Consider the following 23,347-nt stretch of genomic DNA (forward strand, 5'->3'; position numbering starts at 1 on the left):
AGCAGTCGTTCCGGAAGTGACTTGAGTTTAATTTGTGCTACTTGAAGCATTAAAAACTTAAATTTCAGCAGGTAAATGAAAAATATCTACGTGGTTAGATGGCTAGTTACCTCTATGGGTATGCAAAAAAATAAAAAAAACAAAAAACAACAAACACACTATGGTGCATTGTCACACAAGCCAGAAACACTGGTTGAGACATAACGCTGACTCAGGCCTTAATATCGGACACGATGGCCTCAAGCAGCAGCGATGGTGAATTAAAGGTCAGGAGTTACCCACACAAGCACTGACAGCCATGATAACAGAGGACACATGTCCATTCAGGAGATCCATATGGATGAGGGCTGAGTTTATTACAGGGTCATCATGCTGATGGGTGCAGACTCGTGCAGAATCCCCAAGAGAGGGGAAACATGACATCTATATCTCCACAAGGAAAACAATGTAAATCTATTCTGAGCTCAAGTTCATTTCTAGTCGTTTGCGTGACGTGGGTCCACAGAGACACTGAGCGAAGTTAGTTATTGTTCTGAAAATGAAGATGGCGTCTGGCTGCTCTCTCTGTAAACATACCTAATTTAATTTCTTTCAATAAGACAACATTGAGACAACTTCTGAAATAAGAGAAGTGAAAGCAGGCCAAGTTATCAAAACCATGAACGGAGATAAAAGCCAGTAAATCTCTACACAGCGGTGCAACCCTCCCCGGTAAGCTGTGACAGAGAGACAAGCCAAGACCCTGTCCTGGCTTTTGCTAAGCCTGGTTTGAGAACAGCCAGGTGGGATATAAGAGTGAGAGAGTGAGGGGATCGAGGTGAGGCTAAGACGGCTGGGGGAGCGCGGCTAATTTAAAGCGATGTCCAGAGAAAACCCAGCTGTGAGTGGAGCGTGGCCAGGTGAGGCAGGACTAGCTTGAGGGGATGCTTTGCTTGTCTGTCAGCTGAAAAGTGACAGAGGGAGGAAAGTAGAGGGAGAATGGGAGAAGGAGGGTTTGCCTGCAGAGAGGAACAGTGATATAAAGCAGATACAGAGCGAAGCAGTGTCAGTGTAAATGAAACACAGACATGAAAGAAGTCTAAATCAGCTTAGATTGGCAATACACAATCAATTTACTTTTCCACAAAAAATCTGGTCTTCCACAACGTCAATCAAATCCCCTCACACTCCCTCCCAGTAAGCATGGATTTCATGATCTGCAGGCCAAAAATATTATCCAGGTTAAAACTAGGCCAAACATTTCATGTAACTTTTGTTTCAGACTATATTTAGTGTAGTTAGGATCTGCATCACACTGAAATTAGTGCTCAAAATGATTACGCAGTAGATTTAGACAACAGCATTATAATAGATTAATTTAAACCATTTATCGAGCTAAAATTTCCAGGTTCCAGCTTCTCAAATGCAAGGATTTGGTGCATTCTCATTGTTAGCTGAATATCTTTGTGTTTCTGTTTGAACAAGTAACAAAAACACCACATTTTAAAAGATGTCACCTTGGCCTCTGGGAAATTGTGTAAATACACCCATTTGAAAATCACTTTTATGTAATTTAAATCTCAGTAAAACCCAGTTTTAACCTAGAGTAGATGTCTCCTGACCTTCAAACGATGAAATCAGCTCTTTCCCTTTCCCCACACATGTAGCCTCTTCCAGTTGAGATCTTCTCTCCCGACAAACCCACAATATTTTTTTGCCTCACAGCTCCTGTCAACTACAGTGCTGCACTAACCTGAAATAAAGACTTTAATAAAGACTGATGTGGTGCTTTGCCTGAAAGTCTAAGCACCACATCCTAAACCACACTGCCCACATCCAGTCCAGCCCAAATGCTTTTAGACTCGTACAAACAAAACAGATTCTTCACTCCATCATGCAGACATTCACAGTCCCCAGAGATGCAAACCTGCCGCCCCAGTCCTACTTATAAACCGGAGGCTGCACTGGCATTTTTCCTGTGACAATAGATGTCAGTGGGTGCCCAGCCCTGATGTGCTCTACTCCAAACTCTGCCTCTGTGCCGCTGCCTGGCATTGATGAAGTGTAATCCCCACTCAGGGAGTCGCAGGGCTATTTTTAGCCTTATCAGACTGGAGTGAGGCCTCCTTTATTAGTCTTGTGGGCTGCAGAGTCTTCCCTGCACCTCCCCACCAAGAACATGAAGAAGAGCCCTGCTCAACACTGTGCACACAGGATACTAAGCACAGCTGCACCATCACTGAAAATATGATACGATCCACATAACCTCCTCCCTGCAGAGTGGCATCAAAGAGCCGAGTGGAAAAGAAGTTTTCTTATCAATAAATAAGCTTAACATGCTTGGAGGCATGTCTTATCTGACGACATGTACACGGCAACATTAACTGTGTATCCAGCCTAATCTGGGAGCATGAAATATCAAAATCAACGCTGATTGGGTGACTCTAGTCCATGAAACACTTAAAAAGATGTTGGACATTCTTCAGGACAATGACGAAGACTAATCATTTTTTGTTACATAATTCTCCTCCTTTCTGAATATTTCTCGGTCTTTTCCTCTACCTCCTCCTGTACTTTCTTCTTTTTACCCAGTCTTGTCCTGGATACCAGCTCGGTCTGTTCTCGTTTCCTTGGCCCCGTGGGGGAGGACCGTTATTCTCGAGACTCCTCCTGTTCCACTTCCCATTGGCTTATGCTCCACTTAGCTCCCCCAAGACATTTCCAGTGTTTTTGTCTGACCTTGAGCCACTGCTGCATGTACACCTCAATGTCTTTAATCTCTCTCTCTCTCTCACACACACACACACCTGTGCGAGCCACAAAAAGCAATGGCAAAAGGACACACAGTAGAGGCGGACATTTAAGATCAATGAGCGACGTGTGGACATGGACATCATCGCAGAGGAACAATCAACCCCAGAGTGTCACCTCTGATAAGCAAATCTTTGACATTTGAAAAACATCTTCAATGTGCAGTATTTATTTGGATGAGATATTCAATGAATGTCTCTGAAGGTGGACTGTGGTCACTTTGCGACGGAGCAACAAGCTAGCTTCTGTTCAAAGCCAAATAAATACATTAAGTTTAAAAAAGGATTCTGGAGCAGAGTCTGGCTCGATGCAAACGTCAACTACACTAGAAACCGAGTATCTATGTCGTCATCACACCACATCTCTACTTGAGATAAATTAAGAGGATATAAAAGCAGCGCCAAGTGTCGGGTCAGTTGGCCCTCTGCCTGGACTACTGGACAGACAGGAGGAATGAAAGAAGGACGAAGACAGGAGAAACACAAGAAATGGTTGGTGTACTCACTGGTGAGTGCCTTCTCGTAGCTCTTTCCCATGGCTATGAAGTTCCGTAAGCAGGGGTTGAACTGCTCCATGATGGACTAGAAAGGGGGGAAAAAAAAAAACAAACAAAAAAACACAGCACCTTAGGTTAGTAAAATAGCAGGAAAGATACAGATACAAACACTGATATGAGCTACAGTGACAGAGCACCACTCTGTACTGGGGCATGAATACACACAGCAGTCAGCTGAGCCAACCAACGAGGACTGGAGGGATGAAGTGGAGGGAAAAAGAACGAGAAAGAGTACAAGCCACGGGGTGGGGGGAACTTGTGGTGTGTTTGTTTGTGGAGGGGGGACTGTTTCCTCACCTCCCCTGCTGTCTCTATTAAAATAAAACCTGGTTTTGGCTACCGACTCACTCAGCTCAGCAGCAGACCTGGACCCATCACTGTTTCCCTCCATCTCCCTCACACTCACTGATCTCTGGCACACTGTTCGTGCCAATTTTTTTTTTTTTTTTTTTTTTAAGTTTTAAAAAGGGTCAGGTCACCAAATTAAAAATAAAAACTTTTTTCTTACCCATCTCTGGTGGTATCTAGCCATTGCATATTGGAGCTTATACAAAAGTTAGCTTTTTCTTGGTTTTCTTTTTTGAGATTTGTCTGGCTAGATACAACTAGAGGTAAGACTGTCTTTACCTACCTACCGACGCTTAGCAACATTCATTTATTATTTGTTATATTATGTACTTTCAAACAAGGTCATTCTGTTACAAGCACAGGTCATAAAATTCTTCGATAATAGAAAATATGGAGAAAATGCAAAACAGAAATGATGAAACTACATGTTCTGTTGCAAATGGTATTTGTAAAAAATAGGATTTTTCAACCAGAATTTGTGTCAGTGTCAATCTCCTGTGTTGATCGTTTTGGCCACTGGCTGCAAACACAACACGGATACATTTTCACCTTCTGAAGCTATTCATCTGCCATTTACAGATCCAGCAGAATCAGAGCAACAACATACTTTCATTTGGAGTCGTGTTTGTCCTCGTTTCAAATGGAAGCCCAGTTTCCACTCACTTATTGCTTTGTTTTTGTCTTCACCAAGTCGTGAGAAAACTATCTGGCTCCACTATGTTCTCCAGCTAATTTATGCAAGAAACAACTGCCTGCTGCTGCTGGAAATGATGTTGGTGTGGGAGGTGTGGGAGTGAACCACAACAGTAAAGTTACGAGCCGTAACCAAAACAAATGAGATGAAAAACGCCAAGCGCTCTGTAGAGCTGAGCGGAGCTGCAGGGTTGGAGGATCATTTTCTGCGGATTCGCTGCTATGACCTTTTTTCCAAAAATATTGATTAGTGCAGCTTTATTATTCACCCCAAGACACTTAAACACTTTTGAGAGACACTACAATCCCGTACCAGCATTTTATTCAAAACACCAGAACAGGCCATTCCGAATGGTCGAGTCACCCAAAGTTGTTGGTATCAACTATTACAAAATGTAAGTAAATATTTTACTGAAAAAATAGTGAGGGAGGAATAACTCAACCACCAGGATCAGAGAAAACAAAGATGAAAGATTCTATGATTAGATAGTTTGAGCAGTAAGCAACACAAGATGTGACTTTGTTTGTTAAATGATCCACTTCTGGTTTATCAGACAAAGTAGAACACTCAACAAACTGAGGCCCTCGTTAACAAGTGAAGGAAAAGTCAAGAAGAAAAATACATAATGAGTTTTACTGCCTCTGTCTGCCTTTGCAGTGACTCAACCGCCCCCACAGTCCAAGCTGCCCTTTCACTTCTGCTGCATCTCCAGAAATTTAGAAAAAACAAAACCACAAAAAAAAAAAAAAAAAAAAAAAAAACAATTCTCTGACTTTTTCCAACTTTGAAAATGGCAGGATTGTCAAACAAGCAACACAGGATGGAAGCAATTAAGTCAATATAACTATATTTGTATTGTGCTTTTCACAGACAAGAGTCACAGAGTGCTATTCAACAACATTAACATTCACAGAAGATAAAATGACCACCTGAGCCACAAGGAGAAAGACAAAAAACAAAAAAACCCACCTACAATAAACATGGCAGCTAATTAAAAAAACCAAATACATAAATCCACGAAGCAGGATTTGAGCTTATCGAGATAACTTCTGGGTTAACCCTAGGTTTTCAGTACCACGACGGCGGTTCACTTCTTACCGGGGTAGATCGCCATGGTAACTTATGCGAACAGCTAACCTGCTCCGGCTTTGTTCCAGATAAGAGATCAACCCTCTTGGGAAGGGACATCACCTGCTTTTATGTTTGTAGGATGATATCGCTATACAAAAAGTTTCTCCACATCACCGCAGTAGAGACTGATTGAAAGCCTTTTAAGCCAAGTAGGTTTTTACAATAAGCCTACTTCACGTACAGCTTTGAAATGTGTTTTATAGTTAAAAATTAATTTTAATATGAACTTGGTTGTTTATTTTAGGTTAGTAGCCATCTTAGGCCTGTATTACAGAGACTTGTCATGTACCGTCCCACCTTTTGCCATGTGGGCGCAGGTAATGTGGGTGAGTTTTCAGTTGCCTAAATGTTGAGATTCAACCACTATTTGAGCACATTTTATGGCATGAATTGATTTTTGTTTCGTTGCTTTATGAAGTTTAGAACAATGTTTAACTCACATAAAATGGTTCCAAATTAATCTGATTTATGAAGTGAGGAGAATTTCTTGTTCTTGTTGAGTTGGAACAACCTCTTATTTCAGAATCTTAATGTGGAAATGGTAACACACAGACAATGACAATCTCGTATTTGTCTAATATTAGTTTGCTCTTCATTTGTAAAATATGACGCTCTGCTTCCAGTGGACTTGTGATTGGTCATCTGCTGCCAACACTGCCTCATGGCTGAATTGGGAGACCCTGGGTTGACTTACTAAGTCAATAACTAGCTTAATGTGACCGCTTATCCCATCACGATTGTTAGGATTAATGATGCCAGATGACGAAAAGATATCCTGGGTATGTTGAACTCGCTTTGTGGTACAGGCCCCTGGTGCATAGAAGTTACCCAAACACCTGTCTAAACAGGTATGTCTTGTTGAAGAATCCACAGAATCAACAGACCGTAAGGGTGCGGGCCGATCAGTTTAGGTGCTATGGAACCAAAAATCTGATCACCATGGGTCAAGGCAGGAGTGCTGGAAAGACAGCATGTTTTGCTTTTTAGGCCCAAGAGAACAAGCTGATGAGTAAAGGCGTAGTAGTTCAGCCACAAACTTTTGTTGGTTAATAGCAAGCAGTCTTGAAAGAAGACATTTGAGCTTATTAGCTGCACAATCCACTTTCATTTATCCTCCTGTGTATAGAATATAAACTGCTTCACTGAAGGGGAGCTACAAAAGATATTGTGATTGACTAGCACTGGCATGTTCCTGGCTGGCTACCTCGCCAGCGAGTTCTTCACCAACTAGCCCTGCAAGTACTCACTACGTCACCAAGCATCTAGGACCACATATCTGATGCGCAGATGAATTTCACCGTGCAACTTTTCCTTTCCTTTATTCAGTAGTTCAGTTAAAGGCAGCTCAGTGTTTTTAAGTTAAAACAAGTAAAGAGTATTTTACAGCACGGTAGGAGGAGAAAAGTAAGAACACTCAAAGTTACAGTAAGAACAGAAGAATGAGCATAGGGCAAGGGAGAGGAGGGTACATGTGAGGTTGACACATCTTTTCATGGCTGCGCGCTACAAGGGATGCCTGCTAATGCCCGCCGGCTGACGTACAGTCACCTTGGTACTCAAACTTCACTATGACTTCAAAAAAAAAAAAAAAAAAAAAAAAAAAAGAAAGTAAGAAGTAGGGCAGGACGACACAGGGGTACAATAAAAATAGGTAGACTGCCCAGAGAATGATGAGAACCGCTTTAAGGTGCTCAAAATCAGGTGGAGAAAAAAAAGCCCAGTGTGAAGAGAAGTGTGGGAGATGGATTGAAATGGGCTGATAATAAATACATCTATGGGAGGCTGAAGTTGACTTCAGGAAATTCTGGAGGGGAAACTGGTTGTACTTCTGATTAAAAGCACCCTGCTGTGGATTCTCAGGCAAGATCCCCCCCCCCCCCCCTCCACTGCCACAACGTCTGAAGTCACACACACACACACACACACACACACACACACAGCATTTCTGAGGACAAACAAACCTATTTATACCCCGATTCCCTCTCGCCCCCTTCTCCCATCTCTGGGCGTATTTTCCAGTTATGTAAGGCGTCGGCTGATGAACAAACCAAGTCAGTGGAAGCGCTCCAGCAGCGGTAATCATGGCTGTACCACCGCTTGGCAGGAAGAAAGGGACGATCAACAAAAGAATAAATATAGAAGGTGGAGAGCGGCCCACTTCTCATGTCTAAATCAACAGATGTACAGAGAGAGGAGCAGGAAATGTCTGTTACTAGAAGTGTGTATGGGTTTGTGCGTGCTTCCATGCGTGAGTGAGTGATGAAGTGTGTTACGTAATGCGCTGTCGGACAGGTTTGGCCTCATGCATCACATTCTTCCACTGAGTCGGTGTGGCTGTTAAAAATACTTGCAGTGTTTCACATGTAGTTACTAACACGTGTAAACACACATCAGAAGAAGTGCATACAACAAATAAAATAAAAAAAGGGGTTTAGTCAGAAATTTAAGTTATACACTTGTACCATTTTTAACTCTACTATGAACTTTTGTTTCCACACAAACAATTTTTTCAACAAAAATAGCGTCACTGCTCAAATTGTGAGTAATGTGATAACCATTGCTATGGAAAATACTTGAGTGACACGTGCTGTATTTGGCTACACGCGTCGCTGCAACCCAACACAGAAGACAATTGGCAATTCAATGTGCAATGTGTTTCAGCCACAAACATCTTCACATAGACTAACATAACAGATGTAGAACAGTTCAGTTCAAATTGGCACTGAAGTTCTTGACCTTTTTAAATACAAAAACCACCACCACACACATAAACCATGTTACAGCGGTGAATATATCTAGAGTAGACTCTTCTGATCAACACTGAACCAGACTGTATGTGTCAGTCACCATCAGTGCTGCCCTGCACATGGAAATGGTGAACCAATTCATGCGTTTCCCCCTCGTCACAACATGCTCATACGATTTAGGTGATCATTTAATAGGATCATTAACTTGGCCGTCCTGGCTTAATCCACACACAATCAGCTGAGCTTGTTCCTTCAGCAACAGGGACGGAGGCTGATTAGCATGCCACTGAATGAAAGACCATATTTGAAAGGGTGCATGGGAAATAAGAGGGATTATTGAGCAAATGCTGCTTTGTCTCACTTTGCCCGTGTGTTGTGGTCATGCGTTTTAATTGACTCACTAATCACCTCGCCAATTAAATGCCAAAACTTGATAACAATACAAGGATTGTGTTATCACATTGCAGCATTGGGGAAATGTTCCATCTCTAATCAACACAACTGAATGTTATCTGGAAGCAAAATACTAGCATAATAAGAAATGGTGCATTATCTTCTACTCTGTTGAAACGCTCATCTAGATACAAAACAAAAGATAAAGTTACGCCATAATTGCTATTTACTGATCTCAGAAAGATTCTACCTGCAGATGATGATGCACCGTTTTTAATCAATCCATTATGCAGCTTCAGTGTCACCAATGCAGCATTATTTAATGTCCAGGCTCCCTGACGGAGGCAGACTAAATGCCACAGCGGAGCTAATCACTGAATACTTTGAAATCTACCATGAAGCATATCACTGATCCCACAGGGAAGATAGAAATATTATACAAATAATTAGCCGACTCAAGACCAAAGTGGAATTAACCTTCTGAGGGAGAAGTGTGACGACAAGTTAGTACATTACAAGTAGGATGTTTATATGATGAAGAGTTTGACTAAGTGACAAGATTTGGAGTTTGGAAGAAAAACACTAATCACTAGTTTAATATTTTATATTTACTAACAAACTGACGATTTAAACAGTGCTAATGATTAGTCACTTAATGGATTGGATTAATTAAAAAGAAATCAAGCAAAAATGCCAAATATTTTCTTTTAGCAACTACTGAAGTGACAAATACTTTTTTTTTTTTTTTTTTTTTAATATCATCGCAAATTAATATTTGACTTTTGGACCGTTGCTGGGACAAGGATTGGTAATTTTCCACAAATATCTGACATTTCACGGTGTATACAATTAACTGAAAAAAAAAAAAAAAAAAAAAAAAAAAATTTAAACCAAATTACAGATAATGAAACTAATCATTAGTTTCAACCTTAAACAGAAACACAAGCCCAGTCCAACTGCAGCCTGTCAGGTAATGTGGTGGACTGGAAGCACAAGAACATCCACATGCCATCTCACACAGAGGACTTAAAAAAAATAAATAAAAAACGAGTACGATCCATCTCACACTGACATGTTATTGGTCTGGCCAGCATCTGAAATATTTATTTCTCTTACAATTTCTCTGCTTCTCACCTCTGTTCAGGATGTTTTTGTTGGTCAGGCGAGGCAGATGTTCACCCTGGAAGCGTCCAAGTGTGACAAAATGTGTTTGTTTGTCTGTGTACAAGCACAACTCAAAAATAATTCTGTTTGTGTCAGTTAAATGTGAGTGTCTGTGTGTCGTCGTGCTGGCAGGCAGGACTGGCTGGCATGTAGCATCAGTTTCTGCAGGAGAGATGAGGATTTGGGACAGTGATTGTTTTGTTGTTTCTTTGGGGAGCGAATGGGTTAAAAAAGGAGCAGGGTTCCATCAGCGGAACCAGCTTGTTAGCAACTCTTGACATTTTTCCTTTGGGAAAACAAATTATCCTATCTATTTTATCTTATATTGCTTCACAGGGAGCCTGCAGACGTATGGGTCCGTCACGCGGGTTGTCTGGCACTGGCAAAGCACTCAGACTCATTCCAAAAATGTACGAGCATAATAATGTGAGCATTTTCTTTTCTGCCAGCTTTATGGTTAAGCTTTGGTTACAGTTAGGCAAATAAAACTACCATGTAAACAGTCAGGAAGACAGGGTAGTTGTGGTTAAAAGCAACCAACAACGACTGTCGGTGTATAAGACGCTTTGTACACTCCACCCAAAATGGAAACGTCATGTTTCTGACAACGAACAACAAATATTCCCAACACAAAGATCGCTTGTTAGGATCATTAACAAGTCATAAGTCACCTTCATGCACAGACATTATATCTAAAGTCCAAAACTTTGAACTGTCCTAAACAACTCATGTGAATGTCATTTCAAACAGTGCTGAATCCGATAAATTAGATTTAAACTCTGTCCTGATTGAATGTTTTCCCTGAACCTAGTCGGCTATTTGAATATTCTTACCCGACCATCTTCTTCTACTTTGAGCTTGATGAGGCTGTAAAACTCTTTATAGTCAAAAGCGCAAGCCTTTCGAGATTATGTCAAAGTTGAGTTGCAAGTCTTTTTGATTTTGTCCAGTCTGGAGCAGTTGAATTCGAGACCAACGATTCCAATTCATGTGCGACACCAAATAACAGTAATGGACAACTCAGCAAATTATTTTAAAACTCCAAATTCAACTGAAATTATTAACACTTTTAATATTTGATTAACTGATACCAATATAGTTGGAAGAAAGTGTGTGTAGGATGCACAATTGGCCATGGCTACTATGGTAATCAAGGTACCTTCGTCACAAGACTTGTTCGAGAAGTGTGATTAGTGAGTACATCTGGTGAGAGACATCGGCCTCATTTATTAAAAACAAAACAAATGTTGAACTGCTTTCTGAAAAGCTGTCTTTATAAAACTAAAGTTTTGATGCAGAACATAAGAGAAGCTTTACGGTGTACCAACGTTTCCGGATCAACACGTTGGTTTTACATTAAAGTATGTGTGCTCATGAACGACTAATACAGTGGAAATCCAGTGGCATTTCACTGGAAGGGACGGCTAATGTGAGGAAAGAGACTGAACAGGTAGCAGCTAGCACTTTAACACTAAGGTTAATGGATTCATCAGAGAACATGACAGCACATGGACATCATGTCCCATAGTAGATGAGTGATGTGGAACAGAGCAGGTTATATAAACTATTAGTGATGGAACAAGGAGGGTTTTGGTGACAAACTAAGAGGTGTACTGAAACAAACTTTGCTACTACTTTTAGTACTCAAACCACAATGGAAAAATACTCAACAACATGTATCCAAAGTTAAAGTGTAAAGTACCCAAGCCCTATTGGTGTTAAATCCTTTAAACTCCCCTAAGCTTGAGACAAATGTACTTGTTAGTATCTCTAATTTAGGGAGATTTTCCTGCTTTTGATCAGTCAAGGAAGAAACGTTAGGAAGCAGAGAAGAAAATTACTAAAAAAGGAAATAAGGTAGGACAGAAAGGAATGAAAACTAGGACAGTAGGAATATGGTAGAAAAGTAAAGAAATTCATAAGGTAGAATGGAAGAAGAGAAGGAAGAATAGTAGGAGAGAAAACTAGGAAGAGGGAAATAATATGTTGAATATAAAATCTGAATCTGCAAATTAAATCATAACTCCAGGCATCAACACTAATGTACTGAAGATTGAGAAACCATCCAAAAATGTATTAAGTACAATTACAGCAGTGTAGTGGGCATACTCGAACAATCCTACTAACACACAAGTAAGTACACTTGAGCCAAAACACTTGAGAGCAAAAAGTAAAAAAGCAAGCAGCATTAAGAACGTTGTGACCTAGAAGCCCTGCCAATGATGGTGCAGGGAAGGCCGTCTGTGTGCAAGTATGAGTATTGTGTCAGTTGGCGGCAGGAGACTAGTGTGTGGGGTGAGTCAGAGCCTACATAAACAGCAGCAGGTTCATATCATGTTGGGGCGTAAATTACTGTAAAGCCGAGCCAACCATGTGGCACCATTAGAACCTGCTGCGCAACTCGCTGCCAAACAGATTAACCAGCAAGAAGGGACCTGGCAACCCCAGCAAGAAGGGAGGGACAGGACAGGTGGACACAAAGACTGCAGGAGACAAAAATAATAACTGCTATCTAAAGCTGGCTTCAGGCAACAGATTCAGGTTTCTATTATCTGTATTTATACAATGGCCACCTAAAACCGTTGTGATTCGCAAGTCCAGAGATTCAGTCAACATCAGTTTACACAACATTAGCGCTGCATTAGGTTAAAGTATTTCCAGATGACTAGGTAACTTACTAGAACAATTGTTCCAACAGCATTTCAATGTGAAACGGGTCTTGAATAAACATTAAAATATAGTCTTTGAAATTCAAATCAGCAAATGACATTTTCTGAAGAAAGTGTTTTCAATTTTGTATTTTAGGCTTTCTCCACACATTCCAGCCTAGGAGACATAATACTGAAGTCGTGTTTTTCACCATCATGAGTCATCAAAAGTCTCAGTCATTGCTACAAAGTTTTTTCTGGTGTCAAAAGGAGCTTTCGTCATCTAAGGATTTTTAATAAAGTACTGACACAAGCTTTAAAATATGGGTCCAAGCCTGCATGCTGTTCCTCTTCTGTCCACATTGAACAGAGCTCTCCGCCCCAGCCTTAACTTATCTGTCACATGACTAAAAAAAAAGATTATTTCCTCCTCTCAACACACAGGATTTGACGCTGGAGCAGCAGGAGGTGACATCCTATGAAGTTCAGTCTCAGTATAAACTGTCTCTAGAGAATCTCTCAAAGGGAAACTGGGAAAAAGTAAAAGGATGCTTGTGGACCACGCCCCCCCCCTTCCAACCCAAAAACAAAATACTTATCACTGAAACTGTTGACTGTGTGGCAATATCAGTGAAGTTCACCCTTTGTTCTCCTACTGTTTTAGACATGTGTGAACTAGTTGAAATATGAAGGTTAACCAGAACACACACACACACACACACACGGTCATTTACTCTAGGTGGTCACTCTGGAAACCTAAGGCTCATGCAGCGCCGGGGTGTGTTTGGCCACCACTCACAAGTCAAGGTGACCCCTTGTCATCAAGTTTTACTGTGTGTGCGTGTAAGCATACCACACTCCCATTTCTCACCGTGTTCCGAGTGTCAGCTGGTGTATAAACACTCATCACTCACACACTTAGATCCAGAGCAGAAGCCGTTTTCTGTGACCGCATGAAGTAATAATCACGCAGGTAATTCCTGAACAAACAAACACTCTGCAATAGTCCTGCTTTCATCAGCTACGACCTGCATAAAAGATGTCATGGATTTTATCTTCTATGCCTTCTTACAGTTGATTATATTCAGAAATGTTTTTTTAAAGATCCCTGCCTATGAAACCCTGTAATTTTCCAAATACTAACTTTTTAAATTATACAATTAGAAACATCAGTTCCCAGAGTAAGTGTGTCCTTTGTTATCTTACTCAGTTGTTTAATGAAGCCATATCTTTGGTTCGAGACACATTCCACATGTCCTACTGTTTTGTTATACTGTGTACTTTATCACGAACGTCTACTGATAAACAGAGGTGTTTTTATTCTCATGAACCCTAACAGAAACTTTCCCTAACCGTACAAAACGGTCAGTCTTCCCTTTCTGATGTTCTTTACACACACACACACACACACACACACACACGGTCATTTACTCTAGGTGGTCACTCTGGAAACCTAAGGCTCATGCAGCGCCGGGGTGTGTTTGGCCACCACTCACAAGTCAAGGTGACCCCTTGTCATCAAGTTTTACTGTGTGTGCGTGTAAGCATACCACACTCCCATTTCTCACCGTGTTCCGAGTGTCAGCTGGTGTATAAACACTCATCACTCACACACTTAGATCCAGAGCAGAAGCCGTTTTCTGTGACCGCATGAAGTAATAATCACGCAGGTAATTCCTGAACAAACAAACACTCTGCAATAGTCCTGCTTTCATCAGCTACGACCTGCATAAAAGATGTCATGGATTTTATCTTCTATGCCTTCTTACAGTTGATTATATTCAGAAATGTTTTTTTAAAGATCCCTGCCTATGAAACCCTGTAATTTTCCAAATACTAACTTTTTAAATTATACAATTAGAAACATCAGTTCCCAGAGTAAGTGTGTCCTTTGTTATCTTACTCAGTTGTTTAATGAAGCCATATCTTTGGTTCGAGACACATTCCACATGTCCTACTGTTTTGTTATACTGTGTACTTTATCACGAACGTCTACTGATAAACAGAGGTGTTTTTATTCTCATGAACCCTAACAGAAACTTTCCCTAACCGTACAAAACGGTCAGTCTTCCCTTTCTGATGTTCTTTACACACACACACACACACACACACACACACACCGTCACCAGTCTAACACAAAAAAACAAACATTTACAAATATTGCAATTTCAATGAACCACTCAGGGAAAGTGAATGCTCTTAATGTTAGAAATGTATGTTAAAGCTGACGTTAAACTGAGGTTACATGTGTCAAATTCAGCTGTGTTCGTTTCATTCACAGCTTCTTACTGAAAGCAACTTGTTGCAGATGCCTCAAGGCAGCCCTGCAGCACAGCATGGATATAGTGGAACCCACAAACATCTTGTCCATGGGTGAACTCAATCAACAATGGAAACTCAGAATATACAGTGGGTACGGAAAGTATTCAGACCCCTTTAAATTTTTCACTCTTTGTTTCATTGCAGCCATTTTCCAAAAATCAAAAAAGTTCATTTTATTTCTCAGTAATGTACACTCAGCACCCCATCTTGACAGAAAAAACAGAAATGTAGAAATTTTTGCAAATTTATTAAAAAAGAAAAACTGAAATATCACATGGTCATAAGTATTCAGACCCTTTGCCGTGACACTCATATTTAACTCAGGTGCTGTCTATTTCTTCTGATCATCCTTGAGATGGTTCTACACCTTCATTTGAGTCCAGCTGTGTTTGATTATACTGATTGGACTTGATTAGGAAAGCCACACACCTGTCTATATAAGACCTTACAGCTCACAGTGCATGTCAGAGCAAATGAGAATCATGAGGTCAAAGGAACTGCCTGAAGAGCTCAGAGACAGAATTGTGGCAAGGCACAGATCTGGCCAAGGTTACAAAAAAATTTCTGCTGCACTTAAGGTTCCTAAGAGCACAGTGGCCTCCATAATCCTCAAATGGAAGACGTTTGGGACGACCAGAACCCTTCCTAGAGCTGGCCGTCCGGCCAAACTGAGCTATCGGGGGAGAAGAGCCTTGGTGAGAGAGGTAAAGAAGAACCCAAAGGTCACTGTGGCTGAGCTCCAGAGATGCAGTCGGGAGATGGGAGAAAGTTGTAGTAAGTCAACCATCACTGCAGCAATCCACCAGTCGGGGCTTTATGGCAGAGTGGCCCGACGGAAGCCTCTCCTCAGTGCAAGACACATGAAAGCCCGCATGGAGTTTGCTAAAAAACACCTGAAGGACTCCAAGATGGTGATAAATAAGATCCTCTGGTCTGATGAGACCAAGATAGAACTTTTTGGCCTTAATTCTAAGCGGTATGTGTGGAGAAAACCAGGCACTGCTCATCACCTGTCCAATACAGTCTCAACAGTGAAGCATGGTGGTGGCAGCATCATGCTGTGGGGGTGTTTTTCAGCTGCAGGGACAGGACGACTGGTTGCAATCGAGGGAAAGATGAATGCGGCCAAGTACAGGGATATCCTGGACGAAAACCTTTTCCAGAGTGCTCTGGACCTCAGACTGGGCCGAAGGTTTACCTTCCAACAAGACAATGACCCTAAGCACACCGCTAAAATAACGAAGGAGTGGCTTCACAACAACTCCGTGGCTGTTCTTGAATGGCCCAGCCAGAGCCCTGACTTAAACCCAATTGAGCATCTCTGGAGAGACCTGAAAATGGCTGTCCACCAACGTTTACCATCCAACCTGACAGAACTGGAGAGGATCTGCAAGGAGGAATGGCAGAGGATACCCAAATCCAGATGTGAAAAACTTGTTGCATCTTTCCCAAAACGACTCATGGCTGTATTAGATCAAAAGGGTGCTTCTACTAAATACTGAGCAAAGGGTCTGAATACTTATGACCATGTGATATTTCAGTTTTTCTTTTTTAATAAATTTGCAAAAATTTCTACATTTCTGTTTTTTTCTGTCAAGATGGGGTGCTGAGTGTACATTACTGAGAAATAAAATGAACTTTTTTGATTTTTGGAAAATGGCTGCAATGAAACAAAGAGTGAAAAATTTAAAGGGGTCTGAATACTTTCCGTACCCACTGTAGGTTACTTGTGAGTGTATATTCAATATCTTACACATCTGTATCTAGGGATCTCAAAGGATTTCTTAAAACCATGAAATGGGGCATGAACAAAACAAGGTATTTGTTACAGCATCATTTCTTGGATATAATTGCATTTGTATGGTAGTTAGATGTGGCAGCCTCTGTATTTAGTCTAATTGTTGTGTTTTAATTGTGAGATAGACCCATGATGGGCCGTGTCAATCTAAAATGTAAACTTACAGCAACTCTTAAGTTATTGTTAAACCGTGTATAATGACAGATGTTTAATGTAAACTGAACTGTATGAAGGTTTTGGAGGAGCTAACCTGATGAAGAACAAAAGAAGCCGTTTCATCTTCCTGTACTTGCAAACACTTACTACAGAGGTGTCCAAATACTTGTAAGTGTAACATTCTTAACCCAATCGAGATGACTGTTTGAGCAAACTCCTTTCTTATTTAGGATTCTCTCTCATTATGCCTGCATTTCATCTGCACCTGACTTAATTATGCTGCTGTGCGGAGGAGGAGTGGGCATTTTATTTGGTGCACCTGTACAATCTAATGCATTCCAATACAACTGTAAATGCTCTTTTGTTGACACCTTTATAGGGTTGTTAATTAAATTATGTATTTTAGTCATAGTGATTGTGTTGTACTGGACTGGAGTTTCTTCTACCCCCTCATGTATGTAAGTGGGAAGGACATTTAAAATACCACCTTAAAAGAAAAGGTCATGTTCTGCTTTTTGGCTTTCCTCTTTTGATTTATTTAGTTATATTTCCTTTTTGTGCATGTAACAGCTTTGCAAAGTAAAAAAAAAAAAAAGGCCCAAAGTCCTCCCCAAAGGGAGTTACCATCTCCCACAAAACACTGCTCAACTGTGGTCCAGCCTTTACTTCCGTAACCTCTGTGTCACTTTGTAAACCCGCATCATAATGCTCGCCTAGTGGTTAGTGTGGCCTGCCTTAAAAAACACTGGTGGAGAAACAGAGGCCAGCAACAGAGAGTTTTATATTTTACAGTTTTCGTATGGAATTTCATCACCAAATTCACTTCTGAGAAGTTTTGAGGTGAGAAATCAGCTGTGTAGATTTTGAATATTGACAGTTTTACGAGAAGTGATGGCGGAACAAAAATGTGCTTGAATATTTTCGGAGTTCAGCAGCTCCTCAAGTGGCTGCGGGGGAAGCCTGTGAGGCCGGCCAGCCGCCCGCTCACAGACCGCTGCAGCAACAATGGCAGAGGAAAACACAGCTGGAAGGTTTTCATACCACTTATCTGTCTTTACATTCTGAGGAGTGTTGAAACGTTTTAACTTAAATCAAGACACAGCTATATGTGGGTCACTGGTGTGTGTTGCATTGAAAATGATGTCGCGGCAGTTGTGTGTGGCGTTGCTATAACGACCAGCTACATTGAGGGGTACTATCTGCAATCGAAAACGGAGCACAGCCAAACTGAGTCGGGTCGAGCTGAGCTGGTACTGGCAAAGCGCCAAATGTGTTTGTTTTGGATGACACTACCCTGCTCGTCAGGACCCACCCTACTCTGCTTCTGATTGGCTACTAGTCCTTACATAGGTAACGCGCATGTGCGTTACCAAACAAAGATCTTGTAGAAGTAAGAAGGCACTGAGTGTATATTCTAGCATGTTGCCCAAAACCGATTTGTATGAATATACCTTATTTTAGCTCCACATACATACATATTTTCTTCATCGTCATTTATTATACATACAGAAAATGACTGCTAATATTAATAAAAGCCATTAGATTTCTGCACTGCATTATATACTGTATCTGGGAGCGATAAGCTGATCTATATACACACACATTATGTCCATTAGTGTTTTGCCGCTGTCCCTCATTATGCTGTTTCCCAGTAAATGGCCATTATTTGCTTCTGCTCCGTCGGTGTGACAATCACCATGCTAAAGCTGCACTGCTTCAATGCCCTGAGGAGATGGAAATTCAGTGCCTTTCTGCTGTGTGTGTGTGTGTGTGTGTGTGTGTGTGTGTGTGTGTGTGTGTGTGTGTACAGCCAATTTCCCTTTCAGATGAGCTCTCATCTGCGTGCAGGCGAGCAGAGTCAGCGCCCCCTATTCCACAGTTGCAGCATTAGAAGGAGACGACGGGAGAGAGGGGGCACTTCCGCTGCCATATATGGAAGCGCTGGAATTCCCCCCCGTGACAGGGCAACCCATCTTCATTCACCTCACGTTCGGCTCTTACCACAGGAAGGCTGAAGGGGTGGTGGGCGAGGTGAGAGCAAGGAGGTGATGGGAGGACGATCATCATCGCCTCAGAGGGACACATCTGATTTGGTCTACACAATCACACACGTACAAGTGAATGAGCATATGCTCACACTAAAACATTTGTTCACATGAGCTGGTGTTCACATTCAGGTATCACAGGCGAGGTCAGGATTAAAAAAAATAAAAATGACAGGGAGCGACTCATTGTAGCAACATTTCCTGTGCATAGACAACGCAGGAAGGAATATCTGCACATGTGTGATGCCAGGATGTGCTGTATAGCATGCAGGACTGTTGTGCTTGTGTGTGCATATGCATGGTGAAATTTCAAAGGATGCAGCCTAGCACAGCAGTGAGATAATGGTGCATTTTAGCTTTAAATCCCCTGAGAACACCTCGTCACCCCTCCTTTTTTCCCCCCCATCCGACCCAAGATTCCAGATCGAATGACACTCTGGTGCTAAATAGCCAATTAAAAATACACACACACACCCATTGTGCAGTAGGACATTCCTGCATTTTCTCCCTCTCAAGCCCCCCCCCCCCCCCTTTAACTTCATTCTAATTAGAGTTAGAAAAAGAACAGTGGATCCACACTCTGGTCTCCTCACTCCACTTTCATTTATTCTGTTCCATCCTGTGTCTCTTTGGAGATCCGTCCCAGTAACTTTCCTTTCATCCTCTGCCAGCCTCCTGCTCCCTGACAGCCTCCACCTCTACTGCCCAATCTCCCTCAAGTTAGATAACTTACAGTGCAGATAACTTATGTGCTGACGTACTGCGCACACACACACACAGCGGATGCAAACAGTTTTGTACGATGGCTATGAAAGCCGTATTGTAACAGTAGTTGGTAAAATAGAATAAAAAGGATAAGCACCCTATACTTCCACACCTGTGCTGAGCTGATACCTTCTGGATGTTGATTTTGTGTCCATTCTGAGCCTAAAGGCAAATATTGAAGTCATGAGTGTAATGTAAAAACAAACTTTGCAGATAAGTCTGTTAGACATTATGTATCATGTGTTTCTATGTATAATACAATTTGGAGACCAAAACCTTGAATCTGTATAGCTGTAACAATTTTTCAACCATTTGGTGGAATGAAAAAAGGATCAGCTACAGCATGTTTCATTTCTGGGTACATTTTGTTTTTGCTGTGTACTTTTTTTAATCCCACAGATAACTGGTCAAACACGCACAATAATAAATCATGCTTGAAGCATTTTCTACCCCCAGCTACTAACCCATCGAACACGTCAACTGACGTGCAACGAAAGAGAAACGTCTTCTTTTCTCAGCTTTCCAACTGTCAGCGGTTTTAATAAAACTGAATGACATGCAGCCATAACACATATTGACTACCTATTTAAATGTAATGTGTTGCATGTAAACCTGTTCTCTGGGTGTTGCTGAAAGACTGGCTAATGTAAGGAATCCCTGACTGAAGTAGAAGTAAATGGAGGTATGATTAGGGGTCAAAAAGACTGGAGATACTATTATGCTACATTCATGTGCTCTTCGGATGGTCCCATTTCCCAACTGCCGTTTCATACAGACGTAGCATGCAGTTGGCGAATCTGAGTTTATTCCTTGATAACGGCTGCATAAGGTTTTTTGTTAGGTTCATGAGAGCCAAGAGACTCAACTGCACAGCCTGTGTGAAACTAGAATACCAAAAACAATGCGCTCAAAGAGGTAAAGCTGCACTGAGCTGAAGAGTTGGTGATTATTCTCAATGGAGATCAAAAATACAGTGCGTAATACAGGTTCAAGTGCATGACTAAAACACTCTGCCCCTTGCTACCCATCTGCCCTGCTCCCCTCTTACATAACACAATTTATAACCCACAGCTCTGTCAGACAGCGTCACGATGACGCTCACAAAAACGTCTGCTCCCTAAAGATCAGTAACAAGGCTCAAAGCTAAAACAAAGCCTGAAGCTTCAGGAGGAACAGTATTCTGCTGGGACAGAAGCACAAAGCCTGCGATGTAGTTTCGAACAGAGACAATAGAAGTGAAAGCAGTGTGACTAATCAGAGAGGAAAAATCACTGGTTTGAAACGATCACACTGGAGAAATCCTGCCTGAGCAGAGCATTTGGATTCAATATGCTTCCTTACACACGAGCACAGAGGCTAGATGCTTTGTTTCACCTCAAATGACCTCAAACATGAACAAAGGAAAACGTACCAGCGCGGCTCAATCTGCCTGGTCGGTACCGAGGTAGCACACGACACCAAGGCATCTTTTCATAGCGTGAAAGAGGGAAGAAAAACATACTGAGAGCTTTCTGCCAAAAACCCCTTCAATCCTCAGTCCATCCACTGCTGCACGTCATCTTTTCCCCAACAGATGCCCTGCCTCTCACCTGCAGCGCTCTGCCTACAACAACAGCTGTCTGCTGCCTAATGGGCTGGAGAACACACAACCAACAGGCTACAACTCTAATGAGACGGCATACTAGATCACAATCCAATGAAATCTTATACAATACTGGCTGTGGTCATGGTACAAACTATATACAAGTTGTTTGCAAAAACAGCTGAAAAATACACTATTGTTGAGCGTAATTCTCAGTTTCTCTTGTCCTCTGGGCTAAGAAATGAAAAGGCTCTAGAGGGAAGAAAAAACTGAACAGATTGTACTTGTGTGACTGTGGGGATAAAGTGTTCAGTAGTATTACTCACAACCCCCCCTACACATTGGCCAAACATCCGTCCCTTGAGAACAAATAGTTTTGGCTTCGAATGAGCCCTGCCATAGTTTTGTGTCTTGCGAGGATTGGACTTGAAAATATGACAATATTTACAGAGAGATTTGTGGCTCCAATAACTTGAGGATGCTCCCTGGTGACAGTTAAGCAATACAAATATACAGCATTCCTGTCATCTTGAGATTAATACCGTACACCTTTTATAATGCTGCTTAGACAGCTTCTGTAAATAACGTGCTTTACAACAATAAGGGTATGTGATTTTCGATGTTTTCTTTCATCAAGTAAATGTGCTACAGAAACACTGAATCGATACTGCCCAGAGAACAAGCCGAACAACCCTGCCTCCACAAAATTACTTTCATATACACAAATCTGCATTGGCAAATATGTTTAGTAAGAAAAAAAAAAAAGTTTCCAGCATCTAAGGAGATAATTTAGTAAAGACTCTGTTCAAACCCCAAATATATTACATTCAGTATAGAAAAAGCAGCAAATCCTCACATTTGAGAAGCAGGAACCAGCAAAAACCAAGTCCAGTTGCCCTTGACTTTAACCTTCGTTGGATAACTAAGAATCTTCATAGACGTCGAACCAGCAAATGTTTGACACGGATTATCAAAATTGTTCTGTCAATCAGTGGCAGGTCTATGCTGCAAATAAAGGTGCAGGACTGCTTTATGGAAATGTTGGGTGTGCAGGCACTGCTCTGATACAACTTTCATTTCTTGTGTTTTTTGGGGGGGTATTTAGCTAATCCACTAAATTAACCAAAAGCAGACATTCCCATCTGGTTATGAGTAATAAACGGTTTCTTCATTTGACAAACAATATGCTAGACTGTTTTATCAATATTAACCAAACCTGATCTGGTCCTGGACTCTATAGAGATGGACGACAGGATTGGTATATAAAACGCAGAACACCAACACCTTCACAGTACAAAGAAAGCACGTAATCAATCAATCGACCAGCTAATCTCTCTACAATACACTCCTTCTATTGAACACTTCGTACACAATCTCAAACCAGCCTCACCCTGACACTCAAGCTTCTTTCAACAAATGGTGCCTGCAGCACTGTTGGGATTACAACGCTTGGCTCCTGAACAAACATACAGATGGTGATTGTTCAGCAACCACAACAACCTGAGGAAACACAGTTTACCCACATTGTCACTGGGTGACGAACACATCTCCATGCAGCATTTAAAACTTCAACGAACTGAATCCAGAGGGACAATTAACTTGATGCTTCAGTCCACACCAAACGGTGAATTCCGTTCATAATTAGCATTTTCTGATGTTAAATTATGTATCACAACGGAGCCAGATACAGTTGCAGCCACTCTACAGTATGGCTGCTGACACACAGGCGAAACACACATACAGTCGTGAGACACTGCCGCCCCCCCGACACACACACGTCCGCCTGTGTGAGTCATCCAAAAATTACATTCAGCATCTCTTGTTTCTGCAGCGGAGGAGTTGGGTTAAGGCTTCAGTCCTCTGTTGTGGAGTTTGAGTTATTGTATTCAGGCAGCCAATACTCTGACAAACAAACTGCATACGGAGCTGCTGAAAAACTAAACCTTTTTTTTTTTTTTTTTACATCCAGGAGGGGTCAACATCAACAGATCTACTTAATCCAGTTTGTAACCACCTATAGCAGCTGACCACAACAGTATCTTGCTCGGTGTTACCTGTTGGGGAGAATTACTCAAATATCAAACAAGCCGTCATGTTTAAGCTTTTGGCTACCTCTTTCAATAGAACCTGCAAGAGCACCAGACAAACATTCTCCAATGACTCCACTACCATGTGGTCAATTAAACAATTAATGTTGTGACGCACAAC

General features: G+C 41.5%; 1 protein-coding gene across 1 annotated transcript in view; it reads right to left on the minus strand.

Moving 5' to 3' along the window:
* Nucleotides 1-23,347, minus strand: part of LOC119915519 (brain-specific angiogenesis inhibitor 1-associated protein 2-like) — an 86,951-nt gene that overhangs the window by 59,467 nt on the left and 4,137 nt on the right. The window contains exon 2 of the mRNA XM_038735076.1: nucleotides 3,296-3,371. Coding sequence (XP_038591004.1) covers nucleotides 3,296-3,371 — 76 coding nt within the window. The remainder of the gene's footprint in view (nucleotides 1-3,295; nucleotides 3,372-23,347) is intronic.

Source organism: Micropterus salmoides, unplaced genomic scaffold (genome assembly GCF_014851395.1).
Source record: "Micropterus salmoides isolate LMB-PRFRI ecotype aquatic unplaced genomic scaffold, ASM1485139v1 Ms_hic_scaffold_21, whole genome shotgun sequence".
NCBI lineage: Eukaryota > Metazoa > Chordata > Actinopteri > Centrarchiformes > Centrarchidae > Micropterus > Micropterus salmoides.